The sequence below is a fragment of the Lycorma delicatula genome, chromosome 6 (genome assembly GCF_047948215.1).
Source record: "Lycorma delicatula isolate Av1 chromosome 6, ASM4794821v1, whole genome shotgun sequence".
In the NCBI taxonomy this organism is placed as follows: domain Eukaryota; kingdom Metazoa; phylum Arthropoda; class Insecta; order Hemiptera; family Fulgoridae; genus Lycorma; species Lycorma delicatula.
Window position 1 is genome coordinate 142,871,532 of NC_134460.1, and position 17,138 is coordinate 142,888,669.

The 17,138-nt window shown below is 27.6% G+C and overlaps 1 protein-coding gene across 4 annotated transcripts in view; it reads right to left on the reverse strand.

Annotated features, from left to right (window-relative positions):
- MRP (Multidrug-Resistance like Protein 1) overlaps positions 1-17,138 on the reverse strand; it is a 174,908-nt gene that overhangs the window by 45,439 nt on the left and 112,331 nt on the right. Inside the window, exon 20 of one of the 4 annotated variants that reach the window (XM_075368697.1) lies at positions 8,137-8,357. The exons of the other annotated variants lie outside the window; for them this stretch is intronic. Within the exon in view, the coding sequence (XP_075224812.1) occupies positions 8,137-8,357 (221 nt within the window). The remainder of the gene's footprint in view (positions 1-8,136; positions 8,358-17,138) is intronic. 4 annotated transcript variants of the gene reach the window in all.

The window sequence follows — 17,138 nt, forward strand, 5'->3', positions numbered from 1 at the left end:
TGTCAAGGACATATTTAGATATGATTATTGGAAGTAGACAAAGTGTACTGACAATAAGTAAGTAACATGTTACTTTTTTATATTTATGCATTCAATTCATTTTAGGTAATGTCAGATTCATTGGTTTTTCTGCAAACCAAGCAAACGGTTACTTAATCTTATAATTTATTGACCACAGAAGTTAAAAATGAATTGTAAAGCACAGTTATACATGCTGTAGTAAAACACGGCACAGTAATCGTAAGAGAATATTAGCCAATGTTTTTTAAAAGTACAGTGTCTAATACAAATTAATAATAATTTTATTTTGTTATTAACGTTGCATCACAAATAACGTACAACATAATATACAATTTTTCTACTAATATCCTCTAGTGACATTCCTCACTGGCTTCAATAATTCATAGCCTATATTGGGTAGATTTACTAATAAAATAGGAATAACACATTTTATCCAAAGTAAATTTTTCTGTATTAAGGATAAAAACTTCTTCATTGTTCTCTTGACTAAAGACACTCTGTTTTAAAACTACTTAAAGACCATTTTTTTTTCAATTTTCCTTTCATTTCAATAAAAAAGTAAAGAGTAAATAAAATTGTTTTGCACTGCGGTTCCAGTTAAAATCAATGCTGAAAGTATTTTGGTCAGAAAGGCTTATTTTCAAAAAATAAATTGTGGAGTATGTGTTATTCTTTGATTACATCAGTTTACTGAATTATTCTTGAATTTATTCAATTATTCTTAGCTTTATTTTTGAAACAAGATCTGACAAAATATTGCAACTTTGGCTTCAATGATTCATAGTCTACATTGGTTAGACTTACTAATAAAATAGGAATAATAGATTTTATCCAAAGTAAATTATTCTGAACAATTAAGGATTATACTTCACTGTTTTCTTGATTAAAGACACTTTTTAAAACTACTTAAAGACTATTTTTTTCCAATTTTCCTTTAATTTCAATAAAAAAAAAAAGATTAATATTTAACATTAACATATAATTATTATAAACTAAAAAAAAAAGTAAAAACTTACCTTGAGAAACACAAAGAAATTCAAATAATTCTGTTTGTGAATGGACATTAAAAATTATGTTACTCTGCAAGTCATCATTTATCAAAATCACTTGTGTAAGTGATTTTGACAAATCACACTTACAGAATAAATGATTTTAATAATAATTTTTTAAATGATTAAGATTTATTTAGAAGGCTAAAAATTGTAATTTATTAGGCAAAATGAAATTATTTTGATAGTTATGAAAAAAAGAATATTACATTAAAAACGTTATTAGGGATATGGATACACATTTTTTGTCTTAATTCTAGAAGTACATCTATATATTTCATAATTTTGTTGAATATCACTGTGCCATTGGTGTTTTCCAGGGAATTCTGTCTTATTATATTTGATATTTCTGAAGAAAAAGTGATTTCAGCACAGCTATTAAACTGATTTATGTAAAAAATTTATCCAGTAACATGATGCTTCCATTATTTGAGTATTCTTAGATTTCCACCAAAAAGGTTGAAATCCAAGAAATCTAGTCAATTCTAGGTTTCTGTTTTCATGTTGGTATGTCTGCCTACAGCAAAAGTGGCAGGCAGTAATACATACTCCAGATTTGCAGTATGAGAGGAGATTTCAATTTAATAGCCAATCATAGCACTGATGAACTGAAGCTCATTAGACTTATGCCATTCTATGATACACAAGAGATTCCTTTGAAGAAATCATACGTGGAATCATCAATTTGATGGAGATGGCAATCAACCCCATATAAAATTTAACATTTTTGCATAAAGGATCTGTCTTTATCATAATCTCTCTGTATTACCCACCCCTTTTCCTTACATGTTTTTCCCTGAAAAAAGTTACAGGAATCTCTCTGGCCTTATTTAGGAAATCCATTTCTAACTAAGGGTTACACAGTAAGCTTAATTAATGGCTGCAATGGCTATCGTGTAGCTCTAAAAACCTTTTCTCTTCCTATATTTATTCAAACATATCTACTCCGCCACTTAGTCTCACAATACATCTACATTTGTAAAGACAAATTTAACTGATAGGAAAATTTAATTTATCAAATTGAAACCATACATAGTTATTTATAAATAGAATGTGTTATGAATTAGTACAGATTGCATTATGTCTTCATAATAAATAATAAAAATGATCTTACCTTATATAAGATGCTTAATTTTATACAGATTTTTCACCAGTTAAATATTTTCAGTTGACTCAAAAGTTAATCAGTGTTAGCTGATATCAAAAACCATTATTTTAAATATTTCAGAAATTATTAATGATGATAGAATGTGCTTTTTTTATTACTATAGATTCTTGTATTTAACTTATTTTAAGACTATAGAGGTACTTACATTGTTAAGACTAAATGATTGCAACAATAATAAGAATAAACAAATTAAAAAATAAATTCAGGGATGCAGCAATAGCAAGCTCAATTCACTGTTAAAAACAGTAGACACAAAGTAATAGTTACAAAGCATATGCAGCTAACACTAACACATACACTTTTGAAATCATTAGTACTTTTACTATTATTAAATGCTAATCTTATTTATTTATAGCAATAATTTGCTTTTACAGTTGTGTTTAATATTTTTAATGAATGTAGTAAAATGAATGAAACTGATCCCTATATTTAAATAACAGAAATATAGATTTTTGTAAAAATATATAATTAGCATCTTCTATCTTGAATTAAAAAAACTGTTCAAAATGCACACAAAACAGTCATTTTGGTCCAAACTGAAGAAATGTAGAGCAAGATGGATAGATGAAAACCAAAGGATAAATTAAACATAGCTACTTATTAAAAATTCTATTAATATGCGCACTGAAATGGGAGACACAATTTTCAACCTTGGATAAAGATTAAAATAGATGTTGATGAACAAATTAACAAAAATTTTTTTTTTAGTAAATAACAATTATTACAAAAATATATGCAGCTGTATCATGCATTCCCTTAATTTTTTAAAATAAAATATTATATTTCCATTTAAATTAACTTTAACCAGACTTTGTTAATTAATAGTTTTGATCATGAAACTGATTTACCAGGATTTATGGTGATTTCTTAAAATGAAATATTCAAATAATTTTCAAAATAAAAGTTAATGAAAAACAACTTTTGAAATTGTAGAACAGTGGTTTCTAATAAGAAAAATTACAACTATTTCAAATGAATTTAGATCTACCAAAAGCCTTTAATAATTGACAGAAAAAAATTAAAATCGAAGTGTGCAATTTATATTTGGTAAGATGTTCAAATTATTAAAAAGGAAAAAATTGCAGGATGCATTACAGGTACTTGGTGTTAGTAAATGCAGTCTACAGACAAAAATGTGTTCCAATTATTCTCCAATGTAATGGAATACACAGTATACCAACAATATCTAAGCAAGATGCAAGTAAAGCAAAAAATAAACACTAAAAATGCAAAAGGAACCTTTCTCTTACATGCAATACAACTATAGATACTTTTGATTATATGAAAGAAAATATAAAATACAAGAAGATATTACCAAACTTTCCTGTTTACACAAACAAATAACCCAGAATAATAAAATTAACCGTTATTGATCTTTTGCAAATTAATTACTAGAATATTTTGTTAAAAATAAATGCTTCAAACTGATATACAATAAATAAAATGTACATTTTAAAATAGTTAGTAATCAAGGCCCATATAATATGAATATACATATTACTTTTTAAAATCTGAAATGCAAACAGAAATGGCAAAATTTCTAACCAATGTGTAACACTATCAAAGTATTACTTTATCTTTAGCAAAAAATTACTTATACTGAAATAGCTAATAACTGTGTCAATATTACATATAAACTATTCTAAGATGATAAATGTTGGGATGAAATTATTTGTAACAGAAATTATGGGTAAAAGCCTGTACACTAAATAGTTGTAAAAGAAAAGAGAGATAGATAAATTTAAAAAATTAATTTATAAGTACAAAATTAACCTAAAAACAACATATAATTTGAATTGGATAATAATGAGTTAAATGTGCAATTAAGGTTGTACTTTATTTAAGGTACAAACTGTGTAACAAAAGTAAATTTCATGACTTGATTAAAAAAAAAACACACACATTAAGAGGAAAAATTATTTTTGTTATGACCACCCAAGTTAACTTGCATTTTAACTTGCCATCACAATTTTCAGCTTATAATTTTTCTTTAAGTACCAAATCACTATTTGATGTGTATATATCATTGTGTCTCAGATGATGTAGAAGACAGGCATTTTTATTCTTAAAGAAATAAATAACTAAATTATAACTTCATTTTTGGTTTTAAAGTATAAAAATCTGTGGAATTTTGTCATTTAACCTAAACTCATATAACAGAACATTTAAATTATTGCAGCAAAAAATTAATTCAACTTGTTTTTGTTGTTAAAAAAACTATTCCTGATCTAGAATTCATTCAATTTTAATAAAGTAAATTTATATGAATTTTTCAATACTGTTAGACTGTAATTGGAATATAAGATTTTCAAATGATTCATTTGAAAATCATTTTTAAATGTTTATTTTTGTCTGTAAATTACTATTATTAGCTCAATAGAATTTTTTCTTGCATATATCTGAGAATAATAAAGTCATTAAATGAAAATAACCAGTTTCACTTAAAATATTATTCAAATGATAAATCTGAAGAAGACAAAAGAAAGCCTACTCTAAAAATTATTTAGAAAATTTAGAGAAGTTATACCATTAATTACGACTGAAAATAATGAATAATGTGGCCCACTAGTATTTTATATATATATATATATATATATATATATATATATATATATATATATATATATTTATTTATAAAATGCAAAATGAGGTTAATTTAATGCTACACTTCTGGAACAATGTAAGAACAATGCAAAAAGGAACTGATATAAGAAACAATATTGTTTTTTGAATCGAATGGATGATATAAGTTCATCAGTGCAGATGTATTGGAGGCCTTTGGAGAATATATTTCTTCTACTTATGATAAAAAAATAATCCAATGATTAACAACAACTGAATCTTCCACCAAGTAAATATTTTAAATACGCACTTTTTTAATAGATAAGATGACTTAAGTAATTAGTTCAGGATAACTTGTTCTACTAATCCTGAGAGGTGACTTGCTTTCATCTTAAAAGAACGTCAGATGAAACAAAAAATGAAATATTGAAAGAATTAGGCCTACATTTAAGTCACATAGATCTAATTTTGGACTACTTCTACTGTAAACTATGTTACAAAGATCCTTTAATTATTATATAAAATTGTGTTCTATCACATTTAACAAATGATGATTTCTTCCTTTCGGTATAGTTTTACAGCTAGGTACTCATTTTTAATGTCTCTTATTAAGTTTGTTTCATCTAAGCTGGAGGAATGGAGTTACATTGATTTTATTTTTTAAATTTTAAAAGATTTTGATGCAATCAATTTTAGCAATGTAATAAATATATTTGGTGAGTGTGGTTTTAAAGATGATTTATCTCTTTTTCTGATTCTAATTTAACTTATAGGATGAAATGTAGTTTTCAATAATTTCAGATCTCATGACTTTTATAAATAATTCCAGTGTGCCGTGCGTTGAATCTAATCTGATTTCTGTTCCTTCTACTAATTAATGATCTTTCCTGATTGTATCTCATGTTCCAAAATACTGTTATTTGCTGATGATGTGAAACTTTATGCTATTACCATGTTTGTAGATGTTTTCTTCTAAAAAGACTTGAGTAATTAATGAATGGTGGGTTAAAAACAATCATTAAATATTAAAAAAAAGTAAATTCTTGGGACTTTACAAGGCAAAGGAATTTTAATGTATACAATTATAGAAGTTGGTCAAAGAATATAACATAATGATCTTAACGTAATAACAGATTCCTTAAAAGTCATTTTAAGTACTTGCTAATGAATCACTTGGTTTTTATTTCATAACTGAAATTCTTTCAGTAATATCGATGTCATAATATGATTATATGTCACAACTTGAAATAAATTAAAGTTAATCGTTTTGGTTTGGTTACCCTTTTATTAAGAGACAGTTGATGGCAATGAGAGTTCCAAATAAATTTCTGAGGCACCTCTATTCAAAGAAATTCAGTGGTTATTATCTTTTAATGCTATCAACTGAGACCTTAAGATCTCTTTTTGATGTTCACTTTCTGAAAGTTTGCAGATCAGTAGTTAATGACTAGTTATTTTTCAGCAATATTCTAAGTACAATTTACATTTTAGAAACAGTTAGTTTATTAAATTTTTTTTGTTCCTTAAAACAGGAATCTTGTTTCATATTACTTTTACTAGATTAATTTCTCACCATAATGACTACTTATTAGAATATTATGACTATTTAATAATTAAACAAAATTAATAATTTGTTTGCAAATCATATTATAAAATTTTGAAAACTCTTGTGAAATATCCTTATGCTTTGATAGATTGGTTACTGTTATATTTTATACCTTTCCTACTTTGACACTGTAGCTCATTTTTTCTTATTTTCTTTCTGTTATTGTAAATTTAATTCATTAATCTTATATCAAAAGTAGTTTATTTGTACATTTAACTTCATTTATAATATACCTGTGATTTTCTTTGTACTATTAATCATTGATTGTAAAACCATTTACATTAGTAAGGCTCTCTTTGGATTGATTATTAATGTACAAAATTCTGGAAAATGTGGGTTCATTTAACTGTTTCACAGCTCATGACACATTAACTGTTTCTTAGCTCATGAAATTCCATTAAAAGTGCAACTTTTATTAAATAAAATAATGACCACTATCTTCTGAGCTGGTTGAGATTGCTTAATTTTTTTCCTTTATTGAACCTGATACACTGAAGTAAGTTCATGTTTCATCAATAGACACGGTATGAGAAAAAGTTTACCTTCCTCTTTTTTTTAGAGTGTGATCCAAAAATTATGTGATTAAGACATTGTTATGCACATGAATCAACATTTTTAGTATCCATTTAGTACAAAGTTTACAATAACCTAATTTTTTAACAGTAATTCTGTACTGTACTTGGAGAAATGGCTTTAATTTATGCCAAAAACATTAATGAAATATCAATTTCCTAAAAATGTTGCATTCACTTGTTAAAAAAAAATACTTTTGATATAGACCACCTTTCATATCTCTTTTTAATTACAGACATTTTTACAGAGAGCCTTTATTAAATGCATGATCTCACGTTTTACCTTTTCCTTCAAGTACAGACAGCCCACATGTTTTACACATTTAAATGTGTATTTCAGCAGTATTAATAACTTCTGAATCTAATCAATTACCACACTTCACAACTACAATGATTTTATATTTTTAACGGCTATCATTACTTACTACCATAGTAAATCAAATTACTAGTGAGCTACAGCACACATGTAATCTGGTTCATTGTTGCTAATCACTTTTCTTAGAAATCAATCCTTACATTTGACATACGCTTTGTAATTTGTAATTCCATTTTTACATAAACCATGGAATATGTAATTTTTAATATTGACAAAGCTATAAATAGTTGCATGAATAATTTAATGCCAAGATTAAAGTAAGATTGCAAATGTTACAAATCTGTAAACATTCTTGCCATTTTTGACAATAATTTTCGTAGTTTGATATAAATTACATAAAACATTCATTAAAAAACACGGCAAAATAACAGTTGCGAGAAATTAATGCACAAACTTTATGAAATGAATCATCATATGAATCATATAAATGTTAATAAAGTGGCTAGAGCAAAACATATCTTACAATTATCAAATCAAATGATTCAGAAATAATAAATGTCTCTAAATTTTCTTGTAGATGATAACTTAAATAATAATTTATGCTCTGAGGATAATTTGCCTATCAAGATGATAACAGTAAAAGCAAATTAACAGCCTATTTTCATCACTATTAAGATGTATCTTCGCTCATAGAGTTGATAGTACAGCTATTATTCTGAATTGATAGAAAATAAAAGAAAGTATATTAATACCACACCATTTAACTAAAGACATATTTAAAAATAATGTTTCAAATTAAAGCATTGAAAAGATGAGGGTGTATTAAAATATATTTAACATACTTCAAAAGAACAATAGATGGTGTCTGATACTTCCGAAGGTAATGAGTTGTCTAAAATGTCAATATCTTTTGAGAAACGGGAGAGGATGCGACCAGTAGGAGTCGTATCAGTGAATGAGAGGGGAGCGCGCAGTACACCATTCAACAAGATGTCGTGCAATGCACGAGCAGCCAAAACACAGCCGAGCAGTGGACACAGATCTGTGAAGACTACAACCATACCTGCAACACACGATATTGCCACAACAATTGCCAGAAAACTGTTAATGTGCTTACTGTTAATGTGCGAGTGCAAGAGTGTATGCACTCACACAAATGCTCGCACACACTTAGGTTAATGTTTGTGTTAGGCACACAAACATTAACAGCAGAAATTGGTAAGTAAACAGACAGACAAAAAACTCATGAACCACAAATGAAGTACAATGGTACATGAAAAGCAATCGGCCATAACTTAGAAACCATTTTTTTCAATATTCACAATATCTCTTTTCTTAACTTTCTTTTTATTAACTTTAACAAGGGTGTATTTTAAATCTCCTCTATTATTTAACTACTATCTACACTATTTAATTACTTTACAGAAAAACAAGGCCCTCCCGATGTGAGGATTCAGGATGTACATTTTAACCACTTACTATTTGTTGAAGAGATGATCATCCTTGTAAAACATAAGGATGCTTTCATAAAAGCTAACATTAATTAATTACAATTTATCAGATTTGAATAATAAAATTTTTAATAACAAAGAATAACCTTCTTCTTCTGCAAGTTTATTGTAACAATTATCTTTCACGTTATAAGTCTTTTGAACAATAAAAAAATATACTCAATAGATTTTTTCCCCAAAAATCTGTAGAACTATTATACAATTTCTGGAATAAAGTGACTAGAAATCATAAGAAAATATATAAAGTAATGGCAGTACTGATACTGCAACCTGGTTATTAGAGTCAAGAGATATTCAAATTCAGGCAGCTAAATTTATAATTTAAATCCTGAAGCTGATAGTATTAAAACAGAATAAATATTTGAAATATTTTAATATAAATTCTGTCTGTGAATGTTATGCGAAAAAATGAGAGGATCATCTAGGATGGATTGGTAGAGCAGTTGTGCTATTATGAGTTCTTCGATATACATTTCAAACTAAAAAAGAAGATGTAATCAAAAGTAAAAATAAGGCAGCTAGAATAAGTTGACGATCTAACCTGTAAATTATTAATTTATTAATTAATGTCATCAGCTGCCTATTAAATCTAAAAAGCTTTCTTTATTATCCGTAATAACAAAATAAAAAAAATATTTTAAATAATGACATCAACTGCAAAGAAAATAAAAAGAAAATTAAATAAAATTTTAACGACAGTAATATAAATCTATTAAAGAAACCAAAGAAACTGTAAGGTTCAACAGATAAACAGATTTTTTTTATCATAATTTTACAAAATTAGAAAAGTTACAATTTAAAAATGACATAACTATCATAAATAAATCATGAATCCAAACACATAAAAATAAAATCTACAGGATTAGTATTCTATTTTTGTCTGATTTCTATAAAAAAAAGGAAAAAAATGAATAAATGAGTGATAATAAGAGAATGTAGATTAACCTATAGATCTATAGTATTTCTTGATTCTTTATGGAAAAGAAAAAACTCAGTTAAATTTGACTTGTAGAATAATAACATAATACTCTGAAAAAGGAAAAATCAGCCCAGAAAGGGAAAACTGAATAAAAATCAACTAAGCAATGTTATACGGAAAGTGTAATAAGATTCTACAACAAAAAATGTACATTTTTAAATGTACATTTGGTGATTTTTTTAAAGGATAAATCTTTTCTATTTCAGATAATTCTTTTTAATTTAAAAAAAAAGTCAATCTTTCAAATGAATTGACAAAGTTTAAGTAACTGTTAGGAAGTATGTAATGTAATTAGAAACAGGTTTCTGCAGAAATGTTTATAATAGTAAAGTATATTCTGTACATCAATGACAATTTTTTCTTAATATGCATGATTTGTTATACAAGCAGTTTCAAATGACAAATCCAATTAATTTAATAAACCAGTAAATACAAAGATATTAATTTTATAATTAACATACAAATTCAATCCTAAAAATAACTGCACAATAGTGCAGCAATTTGTCATTTACATGTTATTAGAGTATATAAGTTAATAGTTATTTATAGTGGTGCTGTTTTATTAGATTAGCATTGTTTGTTTCATTAGTTGCAACACTATTTTACTTAATTTGCGATCTACATCTGCTTGAATGAAGCCATACAAAGTGCTTGAAACAATTCGGTAAAAATTAAAATTATCATGAAATAGTAAATTTTTGTTAAATTTGTTTCCAATTAGAATAGAGTACTGTCAAAATTACAGCAACTTTTGAAAGATGCTTTTAAAGAGAAATATGTAAAAAAGAAGCATGTGAAAGTTGGTAAATGTTTGAGGTGTAGTCAATTTTTTTAATATATATATATTTTTTTTTTTCTGCTAAGATCATAATTTTTGAATTAAATACAATTATCTACCTATATCAGCTTTGTCATAATTAAATTAAATAATAATTAATAAATATTAAATAATATTAACACATTTTGGATATACTCAATTTTCAAAACTCACTGAACTGGCCCAGTACAATGCCAGTATGGAGAGTTTTGAAAATGGAGTATATTCTAAATGCGTCAACATGTGATTTAATTATGATGAAGCTAGGAGAAGTAGTTAATTGTACTCAATTTTTATTTATTTATTAGAAATGCTTTATTTATTTCATTTATCTTCATTCCTTACAGTTAAATATTAAATAAAAATGATGTTTTACTTCATTGTAATAAGGTTAGGGTGAGGCTATTACAAAAATAGAAAGTGACGTACATGCTACATCAAGACAATACATATTCATAGACATAGCAAGACATATTCATCAATTCTTATAAATATAAAAAATGGAAAAATCGTTAAGTCCTGGGTTAACTTATCTCACACCTCTGGACCATTTTAAGGATAAAACCTAATCTGAATGGTGATTATTTTCAATCAATACAAGAGATTAAAAAATACTCACTACAAGACTTATGTGCTACTCTAGAAAAAGCATATTCTACAATGGAAAACTGGGTGATGGATTCTCTTCTCCCTATTTTATTCCTCTCCATTATAATGGCAAGGAATATTTTGTTAAATAATGGCATAAATAATTTATATGTATGTAAATAAAGGTAATTTAAATGTCTGGTCCATTAGATGTTTAAATAATGGTCCAATTTAAGTACAGAAGTAAAAAAAAAAAATTGTAAATATTTCATAAACATTTAAGAGGTTATGTAAATTTTAGGGATTGACATTTAAGATTAACAATTCTGGATCTGATTTATATGACCCTCTAATCTTTTTCTCTTCCTCTCTCCATTTTGAATATATATATAGTGTTTATAAAAACGATTTCAGAATTCTGGGGGTGGTGTCCCAAAATGAAATAAAGAAAAAATTTATTTCTCAGGAAACGTATAATACTAGGGTACCTAGAATTTTAAATGCATACAAATGTTATGAATTTGTAAAAATTAAAAACAGCTGTTTTAAGTACAATAAATTTAGTCCTTTGAAAGAATAAAATACTTTTAAAAAAAACTCACTGTGGTTTTATACTGTTTATATTGTAATTTACAATAAACGTTCAAGAATTCCACCATTGAAACTGATACACATTTCAACTTTTTTCCTTACATGCTATGTTGCCAAGCACCATTAAAAATAGGAGCGATTAGTTCATTGTGTGTCTACTTTTTGTTTATACCAGGTGTGTAAACATGAAACCAGAATTTGCCCATAGATGGTCCTAGCTGTCAATGTAGTTACTGTCAAACTGCATTATTGGCACCATTTTCTTTCTTTGACAGCTGACAAAGATTTTCAACTCACAACAATGCAAATTTCATATAACAGCACAGTTTTAATTAGCCTGAACATGTCGAGTTTTGTACCTACAAACTACGATTTGCAAACAGCATTGATTTTCTGTTACCATTTAAAGAAAACTGTTACAGAATAGCATCGAATGGTTGTCGAAGCTTATGGTGAGCATGCTCTTGGTAAATCACAATGCTTTGAGTGGTTTAAAAAACTCAAAAGTGGCAATTTTGACGTGAGAAACGAAGAACGTGGAAGACCACCGAAAAAGTTTGAAGATAGCAAATTGCAAGGATTGTTGAGATGAGGATGATGTTCAAATGCAACAACTTGTGGATCAATTAAATATAACACGAGAAGCTGTCTCCTTACATATGAAAGCCATGGGAAAGATCCAGAAGATGGGAAAATGGGTTCCACATGAACTGAATGAAAGACAGCAAGAAAAGTGAAAAACCACTTGCAAAATGCTGCTCGCCTGGTACAAAAGAAAGTCATTTTTCCCTCAAATTGTGACAGGTGATGATGAAAAGTGGATATATTTTGAGAATCCTAAGTGTAAAAGATCATGGGTAACTCCAGGCGAACCATTGACATCGATTTCAAGGCCAAATCAGTATGGAAAGAAGACAATGCTATGTGTTTGGTGGCATCAGAAGCGTGTGACCTATTATGAGGTGCTAAAACCTGGTGAAACCGTTAATACTGAATGCTACTGACAACAAATGATTAATTTGAATCAAGCATCGAGTGAAAAACGACCAGAATATCAAAAAAGGCAAAACAGTGATTTTTCTTCATGATGATGCATCATCACATACAGTAAAACTGGTCAAGGAAACAACTGAGGCGTTCAGTTGGGAAATACTTTTGCATGCAGCTTAATCAACAGACTTGGCTCCATCCGACTACTATTTATTTGCATCAATGGGACATGCACTTGCTAAGTGCTTCACTTCTTATGAAAATGGCTCGATGACTGGTTTGCCTCAAAAGAAGTAACAGTTTTTTTGGCGTGGTATTCATAAATTGTCAGAGAGATGGGAAAAATGTATATCTAGCAATGGACAATATTTAAAATAAAATATTTCTTATCATTTTCATACAATAAACGTGCATTTTCTATACAAAAATTCCAGTTTTATATTTACACACCTAGTATATCTTGCATTTCATCCATTCCCATAAACAGAAATCTCAAAGTTTAAGGTCTACTGATCTAGATCAGTAGACCTTAAAGTAGGTGTAGTAAGTTGGTAGTAAGTTGCTGTAGTAGTAAGTTGGCCACCTTAAGTAGGTGGCCAACTTACTGGCCCTCTATATAAGATATATTTACAAGTAGATTTTTCATCTAAGGATTGTCTTACTTAATTTCTGAAATATGTTAGTGCTCCATCAAGTTGGTAGTACATTTAAATTCATTTAACCAATAAGAAATTTTCAAGGACTGTAAGAAATTCATTGTTTAAAAATTCCAGATAATTTCTCCATAAAGCATGTTGTTCTAGTATGAATGGGCCGATTAATTACAGCTGTTTTTAATTTATACAAATTCATAACATTTTTGTTAAGTTTTGTTTTTAATAATAAAAGTTGATTTTTTTTTTTATTTCAACTTAAAGAATCAATTTTCTCAGAATTAAATTCTTTACAAGTTTTGATAATAAAATTTAAAAGGCCCTTATCCAAAGAATAGTAGGAACTTTAAACAAGTTCAATATTTTACTTAATAAGTTGTAGCAATATTTTTTTTTTTTTTTTAAAAAGCCCTCCATTCCATCCCTACGGTCCGATTTTTCCCATTAACGAACTCGACCGAGATTTTGGGTCGTTATATTTTATGTGTCAATTTGAAAGTGATTGGTGCAAAATTATGGCAGTTATCATGTCCACAAGAAAGTGAAATATATATATATAAACTTTTGAACAATGGCTTTGGGGTCTGGGGGATGTGACATGCAAAGATATGTTAAAAATTTCCAGAAGTCAAATCATAGTACTCATTATAATAGGTAGTTTTCTTATGAAATCTACCTAAAAGAATTAATATGTAAAGAAACATAAATAGCTTTATCAGTATAAATCAGTATTATAATGTTCAAACTACTGGCAACCATGAAATGCTGTTGTTAAGACATCCCACTGGTGTAACACTTGACTACTCTGAGTGTTTTTAAGTACATTTCATTATATTATTATGAAAAATAAAATATTTAAAAAAAAATTATTTGAAGTCTTAAAAAATTTCAGTATTTATGATGCATTAAAATAAAAATATGAATCAAGTAATCATTATGGAACATAAAATCATAATAATATGCCATAGATTAAAAACTATATATCCTTGGAAAAATATATTTTCTCTTAGAAAGAATTTTGTAATCGGATTCTGTCTTTCACTCTAATTCCAGTTGGTTTTTATTTTGTTTTTAGTTGAAACAAGAATAGGCTGTCAGTGAAACACTATTTCTGAAAAAAAAACATGCCTTCCCAAGTTAATAGTGGAATTTTCTGAGCATAAATTAAATGAAAATAAATTTTACAAGATTTTAGCATAATAACACCTTTTTATTTTATATATAAGATAATAAAATGCATCTATTTATTACCAGGCGATTCCACACCAAGGGGTAAATCAACCTTTCTAATATGATGTACAATAATTATATGTTTTGCTACAATCAAACTACATTTAATTCACTATTCTTTTTAGTTCACTAAGTTAAATAATGCAGTGCACAGTGCCCATATAGCTAGCCAATGGCAAATTTCAACTAATAGCCTTGGCAATGGAAATGTCTAGCATAAAAAGACTTTTTTCTAAGTGTGCTTTGATGAATTTCATAACAGGGCTATAAATTAACTACTTTATTTATAACATTCAGTATAAAATCAAGAATTTTAGATGACAAAATTTCTCAAAAATTTAATAGAAATAAATTACACCATTTAGAAGTTACAATCAATAAACTGATTGAGGTGCCCATTTCTAATGACAGCTGTTAGTGCAAACCACAAATGATTACAATTCTTAAAATTACCTTGATCATATAAAAATGTCTATTAAGTAGTTTTCAAAGTTCACAGTTATTATAGAAGAAATACGTACATCCTACAAACTATAAAAAGCATCCTATGGGATGCAATATGCATCTTATTTCACAGAAGCATAAAATAAACTTTATACTAGATGTATATAACAAACAAACACAAACACACACACGCACGCATGCATGCACACACACACACACACACAAACAAAGACAGACAGAAGTTGACAGGAATCACTTATAGCATAAAAATGAATATTCCAGGCCAACAACTAAATACCATGCATATATTTTGACATTCACGTGCAGTGATAAATAAAATAAAATAAGAAGTCATTTCTTAAATTATATTTTTGTCATCAAATACTTGACTGGTTTGGTGCTTTATCAAATAATTTCTGCTTTAGCTCTAATACATATTTCAACACATTTTTGATTGTACACCTACAACTTATGTCATCCTACCTTTGTTTCTTCTTATACTTCCATCTATTAATGAATTAAAATTAACTGAGTATATTAAATTTGTCCTAGTGATCTAGTTAAATAAATGAGAATTTATCACACTTCTTTTTCTAAAATTTTGAGTTTTTTTTTAGATTTTCTTTTGAATAAATTTGTTTATTTATAACATATTAAAAACTTTCTATTATTTCCCTATCTATCCTACTGTCCATGTACTGAATGAAGAAAATATCAATAAATTACAAGTCACATAAAAGACACACGATTATAATAAATAATCAGAATTATAACCTTACGCAAGTCATAATGGAACAAAACTATTTCTCACATCTGTAAATATATGGCCTGTAAAAGGATTCATCAAATGAAATATTTTTCCCATTATAACAAAAAAAAAAAAAAATAGACAAAACAATTGCCTAGCATCACACACTAATGACATTATATTTTAAATATAATGTAAGATATTGCAATTTTTATTCATTCTCGTCAACAAAATATACTTTAACTTAGAGTTCATAGTTCAAAACAAAGAAAGCAATCAACACTCAAACATCTGTACTTTGAAGCACACATCAAAAAAAAATTATACAGGCGTATCCCAAAATTCTTCTGGGTCATACAAACTCCCAGAAAAAAATTCCTACAAACATATATCCTAGAATGTTTTGTTTGCAAGTTACAGCCAGTGAAAGATTTTGCTCAGATTTTAGCTACCGCAGTGAAATGAAGTCATAATGAAATTTTTAGGAACTAATTAAGGGACAGAATTCATGGTTTCTTACGATTTTTGACCTGAAAAATCAATTAAAATAGGTTTTATAATTGTATCTTAGTTTTTGAGAAATCAGGTGTAAAAACCAATAAATTTGGGTAAAAAACTTTGTTTGTTTATATTTGACGAACAATAAATGGGAAATAACCACATAAAATTTTTAACCATTTTAAAATTCTAATAAAACATTGTAAGATAAGTTGAATAAAAACAAGCAAAAGTTAGACAAAAACAAATTTTATTTAGAAACAGTATACTACATCAAAATGCATTATATACACCAGTTTATAATCAATGTTCAAAAATGAGCTTGCGATTTTCAACATATTCTTGGCTCGCTTCTGTACTGCTTTGTTGATCTTTTTAGTTCTTCAGGACTGTCCTTCAGTTGCTTTGCTGACAGTTACATAACACGAACAGTTAATTCCTCATGAGAATGTATTTTTGTTTTATGTACAATATTTTTCATCCATCCTGATATGCAAAAATCTGAAGGTGTTAGATCAGGCAATCTTGGTGGCCAGCAATGTGGACCTCCATCACCGATTTTTCAGGGAAAGGATGATTTAAGTGAGTGGAAATGGCTCAAGAGAAATGGGGTTTTCACGCTATGGAAATTGTGCTGGAAATATACTTTGTGTCTCAGCACTAAAGGAACATCTTCAAGCAGCTGCAGCAATTCTTCTTGAAAAAAGTGCAAGTAGACCTCAGTATTTAAGCAGCCATGTAATATGAACAGTCAAACAACTGATAGTGAAGAAGGCTGCACCATACATTGATGTT